Here is a 15,496-nt window from a genome sequence, read left to right as displayed (position 1 = left end):
AGAGACGGGTTTCTGGCCAGTGGACTAGACACAGGTAATCAGTCTCTTCTAGAGAAGGGCTGTTGAATTGGTTACCAGCTCCCCCAAACCAAGTTACTCAGAGCTGATGGGTTAGAAACTGACAGGGGAAGGTGTCTGTATCTAGAATGATACTTTGTTTATCGTGCCCTTCCTTTTCAATTGACCAACGCACCGTGCCATGTTTCATGGCCATTTTGGTGGGTTTCAGCCATGTAAAAATTGGGCTGACTGATAGAGATGAGGAGAGTTGAGAGACGTGCGGGGAACCGCCGCAGCGGGTGCCACTTGCTGCAGGAAGCATAGAAAGTGCTCTTGCATCGGATCCTAAGAAGGGATGGCGGGTCGCTCATGGCGCTGGCTCGGGGTGGCGGGTGTGCAGCTGGAGCTGAGGCAGGCACGGCTGACGTGCGAGGGAGCGGCGGCTCGGCTGCAGCCGGGTGGCCCGCGGCCTCGGGCCGCCCCGCGGAAAGCCCGCGGCACAACTCCTCGGCGGCCGCCCCGTTCCCCGAGGTGGCTCCCGCCTTCGGTGAGACAGCGGTCCCGGCGGGGACCGAGGCGAGCTCCCGACCCCGCCTCGAGAGGCGGACACCTGCGGGGGCACGCGAGGAGAGAGGCAGTGCCGGGGCGGCGGGAAGAGCGAGGGACGGCGGCGCCAGCGCTCCGGCTCCGGCACGGCCGCCTGGGAGGGAGGCAGCGGCGGCGCGCCTCGGACTCCGCCTAAGCGGCCCCGAGCTCCCCTCCCTCCTCGCGGCGCCGAGCTCCCAGGAGCGGAGCATCGCATCGCATCGCATCGCATCGCGGCGGCGGCGGCACCCGCCCCTCCCGGCCGGCCCGCGGCGCACGCCGCCTCCCTGCCTCTCTCCCTCCGCGCGCAGCCCCGCCGGCGGCCATCGGGAAGCCCCCGCGCCGCGGCACCCCCGCCCCGCACGCCCACCGCCGGGAGGATGGGCTGCGGGCGGCGGCGCGGCGGCCCCCGAGCTCCCTGAAGCCGCGGAGACAAAGGGAGCGAGCGGCAGCGCAGCCGGGCTGGGGTGGATGCGAGCAACCATGAAAGGCTGCGTCTCCGCCTCCTCCTCCGCTGCTGCCAGAGAGCTGCCGGCTGCCGCCGCTCGGAGGACTACACTGTGAGGGGGGGCGGAGGAGAGCTGGCGGGGTTCGCCTCGCCGAGGTAGAAGGTGTAAGGGAGAGGCAGAAATAAAATGTCTTCTTCGGCGGGGCCCCGCGGCCCTCGCCCACCCACGGTGCCCCCCCCGATGCAGGAGCTGCCCGACCTGAGCCACCTGACGGAGGAAGAGAGGAACATTATCATGGCAGTGATGGACCGGCAGAAAGAGGAGGAAGAGAAGGAAGAGGCCATGCTCAAGTAAGCAGACGCCCGTCATTCATTCATTCGGTCGCTCATTCATGCGCCGCTCGCGGGCGGGCGGGAGCGGGCGCTGCCACAGCCGCGGCTGGAGCCGGCCGCTGCCCGGGGCCGCCCCGCGGGGCCCTGCCCGGCACGGAGCTGCTGAGCCGCGGCCTCGGCCCCCGACTTCCTCCTGCCCGCACCGGGGCAGCCCCTCCTGAGGCGGCGCTGCCCGGGGGGGGAGCCCGGCGCCGCGGGACGGAGCGGGACGGCGGCCCTCCCCGCCCCCGGGGAGCGGGACGGCGGAGGGCGGGCGAAGGGGCGGGCGGAAAGCCCGACTCGGGGGTGAGGGGCGAGGTGCGATCCCTTCGGGGTCCCCGCGACCCCGCCTCTTCCAGGAGGGGCCGCTGGGTGGGGTCGCCCGGCTCACCGGAGCGGCCGTGCTGCCCCCGCCTGGCCCGGCCTCGGCCGCCTCCCGCCGCACGGCTCAGGGCTCCGGCCCCAGCGGCCGCCCCGCCCCGCGCCCCGGTCCTCCGCGCGGCAGCGGCTGCGGGCGGCTCGCTGTGGGAGCGGCTCGCTGTGGGGACGGCGAGGCGTTCGTAATTAGGAAATAGATGTAATTAGTCGCACCGCTCGTCACAGAGGGGAAGCGTGCCCGCGTGCTGGCGGGACGGGGCGGGTTCGGGCTCTCCGGCCGCACAGAGGGGTGTCGGTAGGTGCCATGTTTGCACATGAGGTCCCTGCCACTTCTGAAGCTTTGCTCCCTCTCGCCCCTCACCCTTGCCAAAAAGACACATGTGACCACATTTTCCAGTCTTCTCCGTCAAAAGGAGGCTTCAAATGTAACGCTACCACATTGCCCGCTGTGAGCGATGAGGATAAACAGATTGAAGCCGTGGCCTGTGGAAGGAGGTGCCAGGTTGGATGGGGCTCTGAGCAGCCTGCTCTAGTAATTAGGTGGGGAGGTTGGTGGCCCTGCCTGTGGTGGGGGGGTTAGAGATTTGTGATCCTTGAGTTCCCTTCCAACCCGGGCCATCCTGTGAAAGCCGGGATCCCTGCTCTCCCAGCTCACCATCAGGCCTGCTCTCCTGCTGAGGGCCGTGGCAGGTAGGTGAGGGCAGTGTATGCAAAGCCCCGGGTGATCCAGGCCCTGGGCGGCAGGAGGTGTGTCCCTGCCTTCTGCCTGCTGACACACCGCTGTGCTTGGGAGGGCCGCTCCCAAGGCGTCACCCGCTCTGGGTGCTTCTTTCAGCAGCATCAGAAATACCCAGTGACACGGCGTGGCTGCCTCCAGCCGATGGAGCTGCCGCATCTCTTCAGGCTCCTGACTTCTGCCTCACATGCTGCATTCCCGTTTTGTCTCTGCCCTTCCTCATCGGTGTCCTGCTCTCAGTTCTGCATGGGCTGCTGGAGCTGAGGGCAGCAGCGTGAGCTGGGCCCAGCACTGCGTCTCGCAGTGAGAATGTGAGCCCGGGAATGCGACGCTGGGCTCTCAGCTGGGACAGCGGATGGGGGTTGCTGCTCCTTACCCTGGGGTGTGGCTCTCTCCGAGGTGTGCTTTGTGGAGACACGTTGTATTCATCGATGTGGTGAAATGCAAGCAACGGCTTCCTCTTTAGATTCTATTTATCAGAAGAAAATTAAATAGAGAAATAGTTCAAAGGCTTTAAGCTACATTTATCCTTCTCCCGTTTCTTGTCCTCCAGCACAGCTACTTTCCTATAAATATTTAGCTTTTATTCCTTGAAGAAGATTACTGGTTCTGTGGTGCTGTAGAGCAATACTGTAAATCTTACAGTCGCTGCAAGAATGAACTTTTGTCAGTCGAGATGGTAATTTCACAGCCCTGTTCTTGTTAACATCGGGTAGAGGATAAATTTTCTTTCTTTTTTTTCTTCTTCTTCTTTTTTTTTTTTAAGCCATGCTCTTCTTTCATATTGGCATTTCTGAATTCTGGACTAATACTTCCTTTTCTGTAAAATTATGGGAACCTTCAGGAGTTTCACTGAACGAACTGGGATACATTAAATATGATTTTTAAAGAGGTAAAAAATTGCTCTTTGTGAATTCATCTTGAAATTACTTGGCACTCTCTTCTCAGATTTGTGATACTCAAAGGTTTGTTTCTTACAGCAGTTCTTGTAGTTCATAGCAGTAACCATCTAGGCCTGAGAAATTGTGATTTTAAGTATACATTTATATTTCTTTAAGGAAAGAGCCAGAAATTAATAGAAAGCACATTGGAAACTTGTAAACCTTTATACTTACTTCACTGAGTGAGCTGGCTTACAAAATTAGGTCATGGCGAACAGTTGTCATACAGATTGCGATTTGGCTATTGCAGAGAACCAGTAGACTTTGAGATCATTTACCTTTTATTTATGCTGAGGACTTAATTCCTTTCCGGGGCAAGAGTTGGATACATCTTTCCAGAGAGTAACCTTCTTAGGCTGACTTTTGAGACCATAACTTCCATAATTTTTTGGAGGCTTGTTACAAACACAAAGTGATTCTACCGGGTGATTCTCCCAGCTATGTTCTAAAAGTCATACACTGTCACCATCTCTTCCTATTATCTTCAGTGAAAGTTGTTCCAATTTTCTGAATGTCTCCAGCTGCCACTTTAAACCACCTGCAGATACACGTTTCTTCCTGTAACACCCACCTACAAATCTGGAATGTCCCCTGGAAGTGAAGCTGATCTGTATTGATCTGTATTACTAGGCTGCATTCAGGAATCAGTGGAGCAGAGGTCTGTTATGTGCTGCCTCATGCATCGTGAGGGCTAGAGAGGGGGCAGCGTTTCTTGTGTGTTCTGGATGTCCTGATAGTTAGCAGTACAGGTTTCTACAACGCTTTCCAGCATTCGTCATAGCAGAAAACTGTAAGGAAAAATTACTGTTTACTTAAACTACTGTATTCCTCAGATGATGATCATAACATTGCAGATCCAAGGTAATTTGAGCTGCTTCTTTGGGTAGATTCTGTGGACTTCAGGAGAGGTGAAAGAGATTAGGGTCATCAGTGAAGAGATCATGTCCTTCTCCTCCAGGTCTGTACCTCTCTGGCTTCCTAAGCCCATTTCTGACTCTGAGCTAAAAGCCTTCTTGTAAAACCCTGCTGCCTGTTCATGCTGACATCAGCACGCGCTGCAGCATGCCAGTCTGGGAGCAGGGTGCTCCTGCAGGGAACAGGACAACGGACGATGGAATACTTTCTTGTGCTTGCTCTGCGGGGGTGGCAGAAATGCTTCCTTCTGTTTGAAACCTGCATGTCTTTTTCCAGGAGCTTGCGCTGTCTGTCAGTTTGTTGACCTACTGAGTTGCCTTCAATAATCTAGGGCTGGAGAAACTTGTCAGGCCCTTAGGATAAAGGCAGGCAAGTTGTACAGTGCAATTCTTTTTGCTTCTTTTTTTTCTCCCCCTATGTATTCCTGGTCAATGGCAGAGACCTCATCATCCCTTCATCATTACAACATCAGATTTCAAACCACAGTGTGTGGTATTTGTGGAAGGGCAGCATTCTATAATCTTGATCTGTTGAATATCTTGGAGCAATGTGTTTGAGGAGTTAGGGTTTTTGTGAAAGTTCCCCCTTTTGCTTTTTTATGAACAGCTTCACCTTACCAATGAAGAGCACTTTATTAATATTAACCAATTGCCTTGAAATTACCATTGCATCCAAAGGCATCAGCATTTTTGCGCCACGTCACTAGGTGCTCTTGAGAATACAGTTATGCTTTTGTGTAGTGGAGTGTAGTCCTCGCCTGGTGTATAGCTCCGGAGACTCAACTCCACACAAACAGTTTGATGCTTACCTGGCACAATGTAGAAACTGAAGAACCTTGAGTGCACTTCACAGATCTTTCTGTAATGGTGCAGCAGAGAAGTTGGGTGTCCCTGCACGTCCAGAGCTTATATAGCTCCCAAGCATGTGCAGGCATGAGTGCCTTAGCTGCAGGTATGTTTGCTGCTTGTCTTAGGCCTAAGCCCATTTGGGAGTCACAAACTACTCTGTCACGTGCTTAAGTCCTCTAAAAGAGCTGATGATTATACAGTGCATGTATAGTGCATATTGATATTCAACCACTAACTCCAAATGATAATATCACAGCAACATGTAGGCGACAGGTGGAGTTACTTCTGCCTACCTTAGGTGCAAATAGCCTGATGGCTAGAAAGTGGTTGCCTAAACCAAGTGCACTTCCCAGTCTGAAGAAACTGTGTCCTAGAGAAGTGCCATTTTGTTATTACTCAATAGTTTGGCTCCCTGTATGGAGAAGAACAAGAAGTTTATGAGCCCAGGAGCCTCGGTAGTGAGCCTGATAGAAAGAGCTCTCCTTGCAAATGAAACTCTCATGCTACATTCATCTGGTTACCCAGGGCTATTAACGTAGCCTTTTTTAGAAGAGTTGGAATAGTTGAAAGTACTGAGAGCTCTGGGAGAAGAAGGAGGTCCTTCTCCTTTCAGCTTCACAGTGATAACGTCAGATTTTGGGGATGTCTCTGATCATTCTAGTCTCCAGCAAGTCTGTCAGTCGGAGCTTGGTCTTCCAGACCCACGCTTCCACTGTTCCTGCACTGTTTGTGAAGGACAGTGGTAGAATGTGCCACGGCCTCCTCTGCAGACTCATTCACATGGAAAGTGTTTTTTCCTGTTCTACATGGTAGGTAGTACTGTAGCTGAAAGGAAAGAGGTTCTAGTTGAGTGGCTAATGTTTCTAACCTGAAGTACAGATGTAGAATAGTTGACTCTGGTGTGACTAACAAATTATGAGGATGCAAGAGAAGGAATTCATTCAACGAGGATAAAGAAAGAAACAAACCGTCATTTGCAAAAATGAAAAAAACCCACCAAAACCCAACCCAACAATCCAGACAATTTTTTAAAGAAAAATAGATTACAAATTTCAAGTGTACATTCAAACATTAGACAGCCTGAGACAACTATATTGCTTGAATGTATAAGATACCTTGAAGATAAATAACCCTAGGGAATATGCAGCAAATTTCAATCATAGGCAAATCACAGAACTACATAGGCTTATATGGATGTACTTAAGCTTAAATTTGCTTATATGCAATTGTGTGCTTTATCTCACTGGGTTAGTTAAGTACTATGTGCAGAACAGAGAGCTGTGAACACATAACTGGGCTCCAGTTCTGTTCAGCTGTGGTCTTTCAGAGCCCAAAAGAATGATACCCTGCACAGATGGCCCGAGTACTTCTCTCCTTGTGGAAAAGTAGCTTATCCAAGGGGGAACAACTGTAACTCAGTGTTAGATGGATTTAATAAAAATAAATTAGAAAAAGCTTCTTAATTACCATGGCAATAATTTTCTGGAGCAACTTTAAGTGGAGACAAAAACTCTTGCTACACTGATGGGATTTAAGATGGGATTAAATCTGATGGGATTTAAGAGAAAGGTGGAAGAGATCATTTTTCAATGTATTGGCAATAGTTGGAAACTTAACTCAGGGACTTAGAAGTTTCCTTGTACTTTTCTACCTCTAGTTGAGTAGCTCTAGAAGAGAAACTAACAGACACTCAAAGTGATCCTAGCTTTTGAGAGTTATTTCAAGAATTGCTATGGGAGTGGCAGTTAATAATTCGGGAGAAGGTGATTCTAACACCCTATTTTGACCATCTAGTATGGTGCATAATCTTGATTTTAGTAGAATTCAGGGGTATTGGAACTGCTCTATTCTTAGGGCTGCTAAATCTCAAGTCAGTTGTCTTTGCTTAGAATCTGATGTGATGAGAGATGTTTCAAGATAGGCCATATAATTTCCTCTGTGCAACCAGAAGCTTCCATGCTGAACTACTAGCTATGTAGCTGAAGTTTAACAGATTGGCCAGGAGGCATGTGCTCTTAACCAATTTCCTGGAGACAGTTTGTTTCCTTCTCCTTTTCTAACATTTGGACTGTATGTAATATTGGCAGAAAACACTGAATACTTCTTGAAGCACAGTGGCAACTGCTGCCACCTTCATTTTATATTGTATTTACAGGTAAAATAGGGAACTGGGGTTTCTGGTAAGCATCTTAGCCTGAATGGTGTAAACCTGCTGATGTTAATTCTCCTTCCATAAACACGAGGAAAAGAAGTAATAAGATCATTCTTCATCCTTTCAGTTGAAACTGGGACACTTGGCAGAAACAAAAGCAAGAGTCATAGGGCCATCATGAGGAAGCCTATCTTTATACTATCTTTAGGATATAGATTCTTAAGTCTATCTTTAATCCCACTGAGAAGACAAAAGAAGAATCGAGAGTTCTGGGAGCTGCTTGTGAATTTGAAAGTAAGAAACTGGAGGATAAAATAGACAAACAGTATAGAAACTCCTTTGTTCTTGCTTATTCTTTCTGTGGTCCCATGAATCTCACTTTTCCTTCTTTCATCAAAGGAGACCAAATTGCATTGGACAGAGGGCTGCAAGGAGAGTATTCATGGCTTTCAGGAGACTTCATAGGATTGGTAGCATTTTTTTAAAGCAGGATGGTGGACTGAGTAGCACAAGGAGACTACAGTACGCAATCAAAATGTGTGCATACAACTGCACACAGTCATGGTAATTACAGGACAATCGTTGGCCATTCTTCTGGGAGCCATTTCACCAGCAAGACAGGAGAAGGAGACTGTCAGTAGACGAGCAAAGTTTTAGGGATTTCCTTAAAAGCCTTGGAATAATGGGAAATGACGGGGTGAGGGGCAGCGATAAACATTCCTACCTTGTTCTAAGAGTGGACTTCAGATCTGTACATGCTGAAATCTGGGAAGGCCTGGGGTGCAAACTTTCATTCAGAGTTCTTTTCTGATACCTTTTTCAATGGGTTAGTTGAAGTTCACAGGACTGTTTCTGTGCGTGTGTCTTCCCACAGAATATTCCACAAGAATCCCCCCATGCTTCATGCCTGGCTTTATCATGTAGGAAGCATGACAATGCACAAGTACTTTCTGACTTAAAAGTCCATCAATCTACAAATTCGTGGGCATTATCTGTGTGCTGCTGAAGGATGAAGGCGAAGACTGAGTAGAAAAGAACATGACTACTATGCAGAAACTTCTCTGAGTACACAGTTGTAATAAATCCAGATCTTAAAAGGAACTGTACAGAAGATTGGTATGGTATTGAAAAGGCTATTATAAAAATATTGGCTTAATATTTGCTGCACTTTTTTTCAGGCTTGTTGAGATGCAGACTTTTCTTGAAGTGAAAACTGTCAAATGAAACTGTAGTTTTACTTGTGGTTGCCAACAGTTAGAGTCAGTTACAATTTCTATGTTGTTACCCTCTCCCTTACTTTTCCCACTGATGCACACTGCATTGGTTTCCTGCACCTGCTAGTTTTAATTTCCACTCTGATTTGGCCTCTTTTTCATCCAGGGAACTACGGCACTGGCATGTAGTTATGTTTTTTGGGGAAAAAAAAAAAAAAAAAGAAAAACTTCAGTGCCTGCAGTTCCACTCTATAGTTTCCAGAGGTGATTAAATATGCTTGAGAATCTTATATAATCAATTACAAATTCAGTGTGGTTTATTTATTTTTTGTAAACCCCAGATCCATACATTGGATGCGTAAGGATGTAGATAGCTTATCAGATCTCTGCATATGTCAAGAGATAAAACTGTTTAACCCTTTTCTTAAATGTCACAGATATGATAGAATATTATGCAGTGTTTATAATGCTTTGTTTTGAAATCTAGGCAGCAAATGTTATTCAGAGCTATTTCTAGTTTTCACAACAAACAACAGAAAAGAATACCACTGTCAACTTGTAGTCGTAATCTTTTAGGTAAGGCAATTTGCACGAGGCAGTGGGATAGCAGTATAATTCTTAGTACTTACAACACAAGTAATCATCCTCAGAATTTGATTGCATATCAGATAATTATGTCCAGAGAGAGTTTTAAACAAGAAAGCCATGTTCCGAATATACTTTCTGGCAAGAAAGGCTGCTTGCAATTTTCAGAATAATGACACACATACACAGTGCCATTTATACACTTGCCACATCAGAGACATGAGAAGACATGGCACAATAAATAGTGTTTTCCAGTCAGTTCTAGATTGAACTAGAACATCTGTTTTAGAGCTTATTTCTGAGTTTGTTTGTTGTTAGTATTTTTAATGTCAGGACTTTGTGCACTATGCTTATGGTAAGATGGCAAAAAAAAAAAAAAAAGCATTGTTAATCTTCTAAGACTGAGGAGTTTGTGTGTATTTTTACACATGCTCTGTATTTTGGTCTTTATCTAAAGGCAAATTTGTAGTTGGAATTCTGGTTTAAATGTCTTGTATCAAAATACAGATATTTACTGTAAGCACCTTAATTGAAAGTTACGTTTTTTAGACTTTGTTATGTGAAATTTATTAGGACATTTCTTGTGAATGCAACACAGCCCAACCATGCTATTTGGTGCAAGTACTGTGTAGAGGAAGTCTACTCCTCTTGTACCAAGAAACAGAGCTCTCTTAGTGTTGAGAATTTCTATTGGAAGTCTTCACATGCTTGAATGGTCTGAGTGGGAAGTATCTTTTCAAATGTTTCTCTTAGTTACCAACACTGCATATTCTGATCTGATAAAATGAAGAAATTATGTACCTACAAGTAAGTCTGTCTACTTCTTATACTAGTAAAAGATATGACATCTTAAAAACCTAGTTTGGTCCACAAGGACAGCAAGCATTATAAAATTTAATAGACAATATTCATAAAGATTTATTCTAGTGTCTTTGAGTATGCTCTAAAGGCTTCAAAATAGTGATTTTGAACTAGGGTCTTGGTCTTCCCTGGCAGTCAGGCTTCCTACATCTCTCAGGCAGAGGCTGGTGATGAGTTGGTGTCCCCTGGGGACAGTCTTGGGACTGGTGCTCTTCAGCATCCTTATCAGTGATATAGACAGTGGCATCATGCGAGCCACCAGCAAGTTTGCTGATGACACCAACCTATGTGGTGCAGTTGATACAATAGAGGGAAGAGTTGCCATCCAGGGGGACCTGGACAGGCTGGAGAAGAGTACCCATCAGAGCTGAATGAGGTTCAACAAGGCCAAGTGCACGGTGTTGCGCTTGGGTTGAGGCAATCCCAGATACAAGTATAGAATGGGAGAAGAGCTCCTTGAGAGTAGCTCTGCTGAGATGGACTTGGGGGTCCTGATGCACAAAAAGCTGGTTATGAGCCAGCTGTGTGCTCTTGCAGCCCAGAAGGCCAACAGTATCCTGGGCTTCTTCAAAAGAGAGGTGGCCAGCAGAGAGAAGGAGGTGATTGAGTCCTCTCTCTACTCTGCCATTGTGAGGCCTTGTCTGTAGTACTGTGTCCAGGCCTGAGGCCTTCAGCTCAAGAAGGACATACAGCTGTTGGAGTGGATGCAGAAGAGGGCCACAGGGATGATCAGAGTGCTGGAACGCTTCTTTGATGACAGGGTGGGAGAGCTGGTTTTTTCAGGTTGTAGACATGAAGCCTTCAGGGAGACATCACTGTGGCCCCTCCAGTACTTCAAGGGAGCTTATAAGCAGGAGGGAAACTGACTAAAAGAGGGGAGATGAAATAAGAAATAAAATAATCAGAGTTGTTTTTTTCTTTTATATTCATTATTCTCTAGGTTTTTAATTATCTTTTCATGTGAAAATGTGCACTTCTGCATGTTTGCTATATTAACTTCAGAATCGTTTTGGCATTTGACATCAGGGGGCTAAATTTTGTACTGATTAAATGAAATTGCAAAGATGTAGATGAAAACATAATGTGAAAGCTTGAGCTATGAAAGGACATGAACAATCTATGATCATTTCAGTTAATTTAGGTGATAAGTCTGCTTGGTATTGTTATTTATTGCGAAAATGTTGACATTGCATGAAAAGCTTAAGCTGTATTGTTAAATGTTCTGCCAAATGGCTATGTGTTTTTAGCTATAGATGTGGAACATCAAGACAGCTGGCTGATGGAGTGCCTAGTGCATGAGGCTAGGCAGTTGAGAAGAAAGGACAGAATTTATGAGAACTCTAGATTATCCTATTTTAACTATATTGATTTTGGCTCTGGATGCCACCTGCAAAGTATCAGGGTAATGGGTCTGCATCTTATGGATGAGAATTACAAGAGACTTTATATGTGTACTTGTGCTTGTGCCTAAGAATATGGAGCCAAACTGTACATATGTACAAGCTATTTTATAGGTTTTAGTTGCAATGTTATCTTGCTTGATATATGCAGAGTGCCTTGGTGAAATTTGATCAGGAGCTAAAAATGGGGAACAGTTTTGTCTGTAGATGTATTGTGACAGGTGACACAGTTCAACAAGTTGCTGCCATGGGTCAACAAACAGCTGCATTGCTGTGGTCCTGTGCCTGCATTGAGTTTGATTAACTTCAGTGAGTCTCTGCCTCAGAACAAGTGTCGCTGAAAGCACATCTGTTCACTGGAGTAAGACTTAAGTGTTGGTGAGTCTTTTAGATGGGGTGCTTCACTGTATGTCTTTTATTTTGCAGAAAGAAGCACATTTTTCTCAAATGCATTCAGTAACCGTTTTATTATCCCATAAGCTTTATGTAAAAAGTAAAATTCAGAGAAGTGAAACCAAAGCATGACTATCAATGAAACAAAAAAAGCCAAAAAACATTCATCACTATACAAAAGTGTATCTGTTTTTCTTTAAATTGCTTTTTGTTTCTTTTTACCCCTAATTTCCTTCAATCTTAATTGTGTATTCTGTTTTTCTTTGTTTTCTCCTTCAAGCTGTTTTTCAATACAGTCAGATAAAGGGACTGCATTCACTCAGAGGTGGAGATTGCAGAGTTATATGAATTAGTTCTGACACTGTATATGTAAAAAGTATGTGAATCTTTTGAGATAAAATGCAAAGTACATTTTTCTTACAGTTAGAGCAAAATTAGATATTGATTTTTTTAATGTGAAATCCATTCTAAGAATGTATCACTAGCATATTATGATTCTTCTGTGTTTTAGATGAGTTGATATTGATTATAGTTTTTAGATTTAAAAGCTCTCACATTCGTAAGCAAAACCTCTGTATAATTTATTTTGCAAATTCCTGGTAGCACTGCATTGTCTTAAAGCAAAGCACCCCTCCCTTAAAAAGTGCCTGTCAAAGAATAGTATCACTCACTGTGAAATAACTTTAATTGTGGACTGCTTGGACTGGACTGACCAATTCAGAGAATTCAGAAGTCTGGTCACTTGTAACTTTTCTGGTGGCAGTGTTTCAAGTTCTAATCTTGTCCCCATCTGAGCAGATTTAAATGGATTCATGTGGAAAAGGAGCTCGTAAGTTCTGGTTTCAAGCCAGGTGACACGGTGCTCTGTCTTTCATCTAACCACAGTGATCTGATCCTTCCTTTTTTGGTTTCTGTCCTTTATGGGATCAAATATATACAAGCTGAGGCTTCCTTGAGGGAGAATTAGTGAAGATGAGGGAAGACTCTTGAGGAGAACAGCAACAATTATAATGCTTCCTATTATTGCAGAGGTTTGTTCTCTTATTTTTCAGAGGGTTTGTAGTTCAGCAATGCTTTCAGCTCTGTCCTTGTAGAATTGATGGTCAAATGTTTTTTTTTTCTGTCTGCATTTAACTGTTTGTTGTATTTCTTACAAGTCAAGACCTTGTCAGAATGATGCATCGTTTCTGTCACCTTGAGGTGGATTACTGCAACATATTGTACATGGAATTACCCATGAAGACAATCCTGTTGATCTCATATCATGCTTTTTTTCTTTTCCTAGCTGTTTGCTACTGCATATATTTCAGGCTAGAGCAATGGTTCCTTTCCTGTCTACTGGTAGATTAATGGAGGTCAACTGAGACCATAGAAGGCATTCTTAAAGTAGAGAAGACAAGGAACTTCCATGTGCAGTTTCAGTGGAGGGACTTTAAATTTGGGAATTTTTATGGATGTCAGCTGGTGATGAACTTTCTGCAAGGGCAACTTTTGTTACATGAAAATTGCAGAGGTGGGTAGGACCTAATCTTCCTTGTGTTTTATTTAACAGTGTTAAATACCAGGTGTTAAAATTGAAGACAGGCCCTTGCATGTCTGGAATTCATAAATAAACCAAGGAAATCAATAAGTAACTTCTGTAACTGCCAGCCTTTTGACTCCCTTGTCAGAGGCCAGGAACTGAATGAACAAGAAAATTAAAAGGGTTTTCCCTGACAGAAGAGGAAAAGTAGTGTTTCTTCCAGATTAAAGCTGAGGCCACTGAGAGTATGGTTAAGCTTTTTTTTTTTTTTCTGCTACTGTAGTTGGTATGAAGTTTTTTTGTTTTAATGCTGTGGAGTGGGACTGCGGATATGTATACAATAACTGTGGAGGAATGGTGACAGCAAGGAAGCTGTACTTGTGCTCTCTCGGACCTCGCTAACACAGGTTATGATGGAGAGAGGGCCGGATCAAACTAATGCGTGGCACTGCCTGGTTTCCCTCCCTCATCGCAGTTGCAGACAGGAGGAACTGGATGTATAGAGGCAGCCTCCTGCGAGGTTTTCTCTCCCGGAATGGGATGTCTGTGTCTGAACATGGGTGCCTGCTACCACTTCAGAAGTCCAGTGGTACATTCCTTGCTTTGACCTGGGCCCCACGTGGTATGTAAGACTGCTTTCAACACTTATTAGGTTTTTGCATCCCATCTTTGATTCCCTGCTCTACTGAGGGCAAGGCCTCCCTAATCTGAGTGTATGTGCAGGAGGAGAGAGTTGGGAAGCTGGTTACTATTTTAAACCACAGGGAATTCAGGAGTGGTTTTGGTTTCCTCAGGCACACCATGGGTAGGTACTTCCTCATCTGGAGGCTGCCCTAGGGTTAGTAAAACCGAGTTACATTGATATAATCCCTATTTTATTTCTATATTTTTAATTCTGAGTCACATCATAGCTAAGGTTTTCAGTGTCCTCACTGGATTAATGAGAAAAAGATTGCAAAATAGTTGGTATTTTGCACTGGGTTGGCAAGGCTATTTGCTAGAAAAACTGCAGTTGCTTAGTTGCCACAGGAGAGGAAGAATGAGGGGAGGAGAACATGGGAGTGCAGACTGTGGCCTTGTGAGGGACAGCAGGAATGGGGAAACTATGCAGCAAGTAAGTGGGAAACCATAAGAAAATACATATCTTTTAAGACTCAGAAGGTTGAACTCAGAGGGTGTGTAGGAAGGTCTGCAGGGATCAAACAGGAGGAATATATGATGGAAGAGAGGCAGGAAGAGAAAGCTGGAATTAGCTAGGATGGAAGCCTGAAAGCGGGCAGTGAGTGATGCAGATGCCTATTTGTCTCGTATGGAGCAAGAGTAAAAAAGCACTTCTGCACAGTAAGGATTAGGTAATGAAAAGTGATGGATTCTCTGGTAACAGACCCGAGACCTGCATATTTATGTGTCCATTTCATTTTGGACTTGAGCAGTAGATAGTTAAGCAAACAAATCAGGAGAAGATGAACATTTATTCTCAGTGTGGAAATAAATGAATTAAATGGCAAGTAGAAAATAAAAAGGTTGAGAAGTGCTCAGTGTGTGAGCCAGTCTCATGATTGTGAAGAAAGGAGCCTGAGCCATTTGGTTCAGAAGCTCAGGGTTTGGCAGTGACACTTTCCTGGCTCTCTGCTAGCTTGGATGGCATAGTGAGGGCATCCCAAAACACGGGGGTGCTTGACCGAGAATGGAGCAGGACCTCAGTATGTTTGAATCTGATGTTCCCAGAAACTCAACATCTTATAGTATTGCCTAGCACTGTTCTTGGCCTGCCTCTAAACTTCTCACTGGAATGTGGGTCTGTGTAAGAGATCTGGTCTGACGTGACAAGGAGGAGGGTAGTGAGGTCTCAAGTTTGTAGCAGAGGACTTAGAAACTCAGCCCAGACATAGTTCCTAAATCTGATAGTAGTTTTCTGTGTTAACTCAGCCTTAGAATTTTTGGGGCCTTTGTGATTTTGAATTTTTGATATTTGCTTCAATCGTGTTATTTCTAGGAAGACGACTGTTTCTGGTTATGAAAGAGCCCCTGCTGTCATAGAAGGGTTATGGAAAGGCTCCACACCAGGAGTTTACTTTCCTAATGGTGTAAACAGACAAAAGGAAGATGAGATATTGAAGAACACGATTAGGTCAGCTGTAACACA

General features: G+C 45.4%; 2 protein-coding genes across 49 annotated transcripts in view; both read left to right on the top strand.

Annotated features, from left to right (window-relative positions):
* Nucleotides 1–369: 369 nt before the first annotated feature.
* LOC107053126 (translation initiation factor IF-2-like) lies at nucleotides 370–1,149 on the top strand. Its single transcript, XM_040698305.1, has one exon. The coding sequence runs from the start codon at nucleotides 370–372 to the stop codon at nucleotides 1,147–1,149; it is 780 nt and encodes a 259-aa protein (XP_040554239.1).
* The window catches only part of RIMS1 (regulating synaptic membrane exocytosis 1), a 298,940-nt gene continuing 284,449 nt past the window's right edge, over nucleotides 1,006–15,496 (top strand). For 47 of the 48 annotated variants that reach the window (XR_006939005.1, XR_005858215.2, XR_005858214.2 and 44 more), the window contains exon 1: nucleotides 1,006–1,384. Coding sequence is in view for 43 of the 48 variants with exons in the window: in XM_040697585.2 (XP_040553519.1) it covers nucleotides 1,221–1,384 (164 nt within the window). In the remaining 5 variants the exon portion in view is untranslated. The remainder of the gene's footprint in view (nucleotides 1,385–15,496) is intronic. The other variant, XM_046939696.1, reaches the window with a different exon arrangement.

Source organism: Gallus gallus, chromosome 3 (assembly GCF_016699485.2).
Source record: "Gallus gallus isolate bGalGal1 chromosome 3, bGalGal1.mat.broiler.GRCg7b, whole genome shotgun sequence".
NCBI classification, from domain to species: domain Eukaryota; kingdom Metazoa; phylum Chordata; class Aves; order Galliformes; family Phasianidae; genus Gallus; species Gallus gallus.
Note: the sequence above shows the minus strand (reverse complement) of the source record. Positions and strands in the feature narration are given on the sequence as shown.

What these genes read in the sequence shown, in the direction of transcription:
- LOC107053126 (XM_040698305.1), top strand. Translation starts at nt 370, where the DNA reads ATGGCGCTGGCTCGGGGTGGCGGGTGTGCAGCTGGAGCTGAGGCAGGC.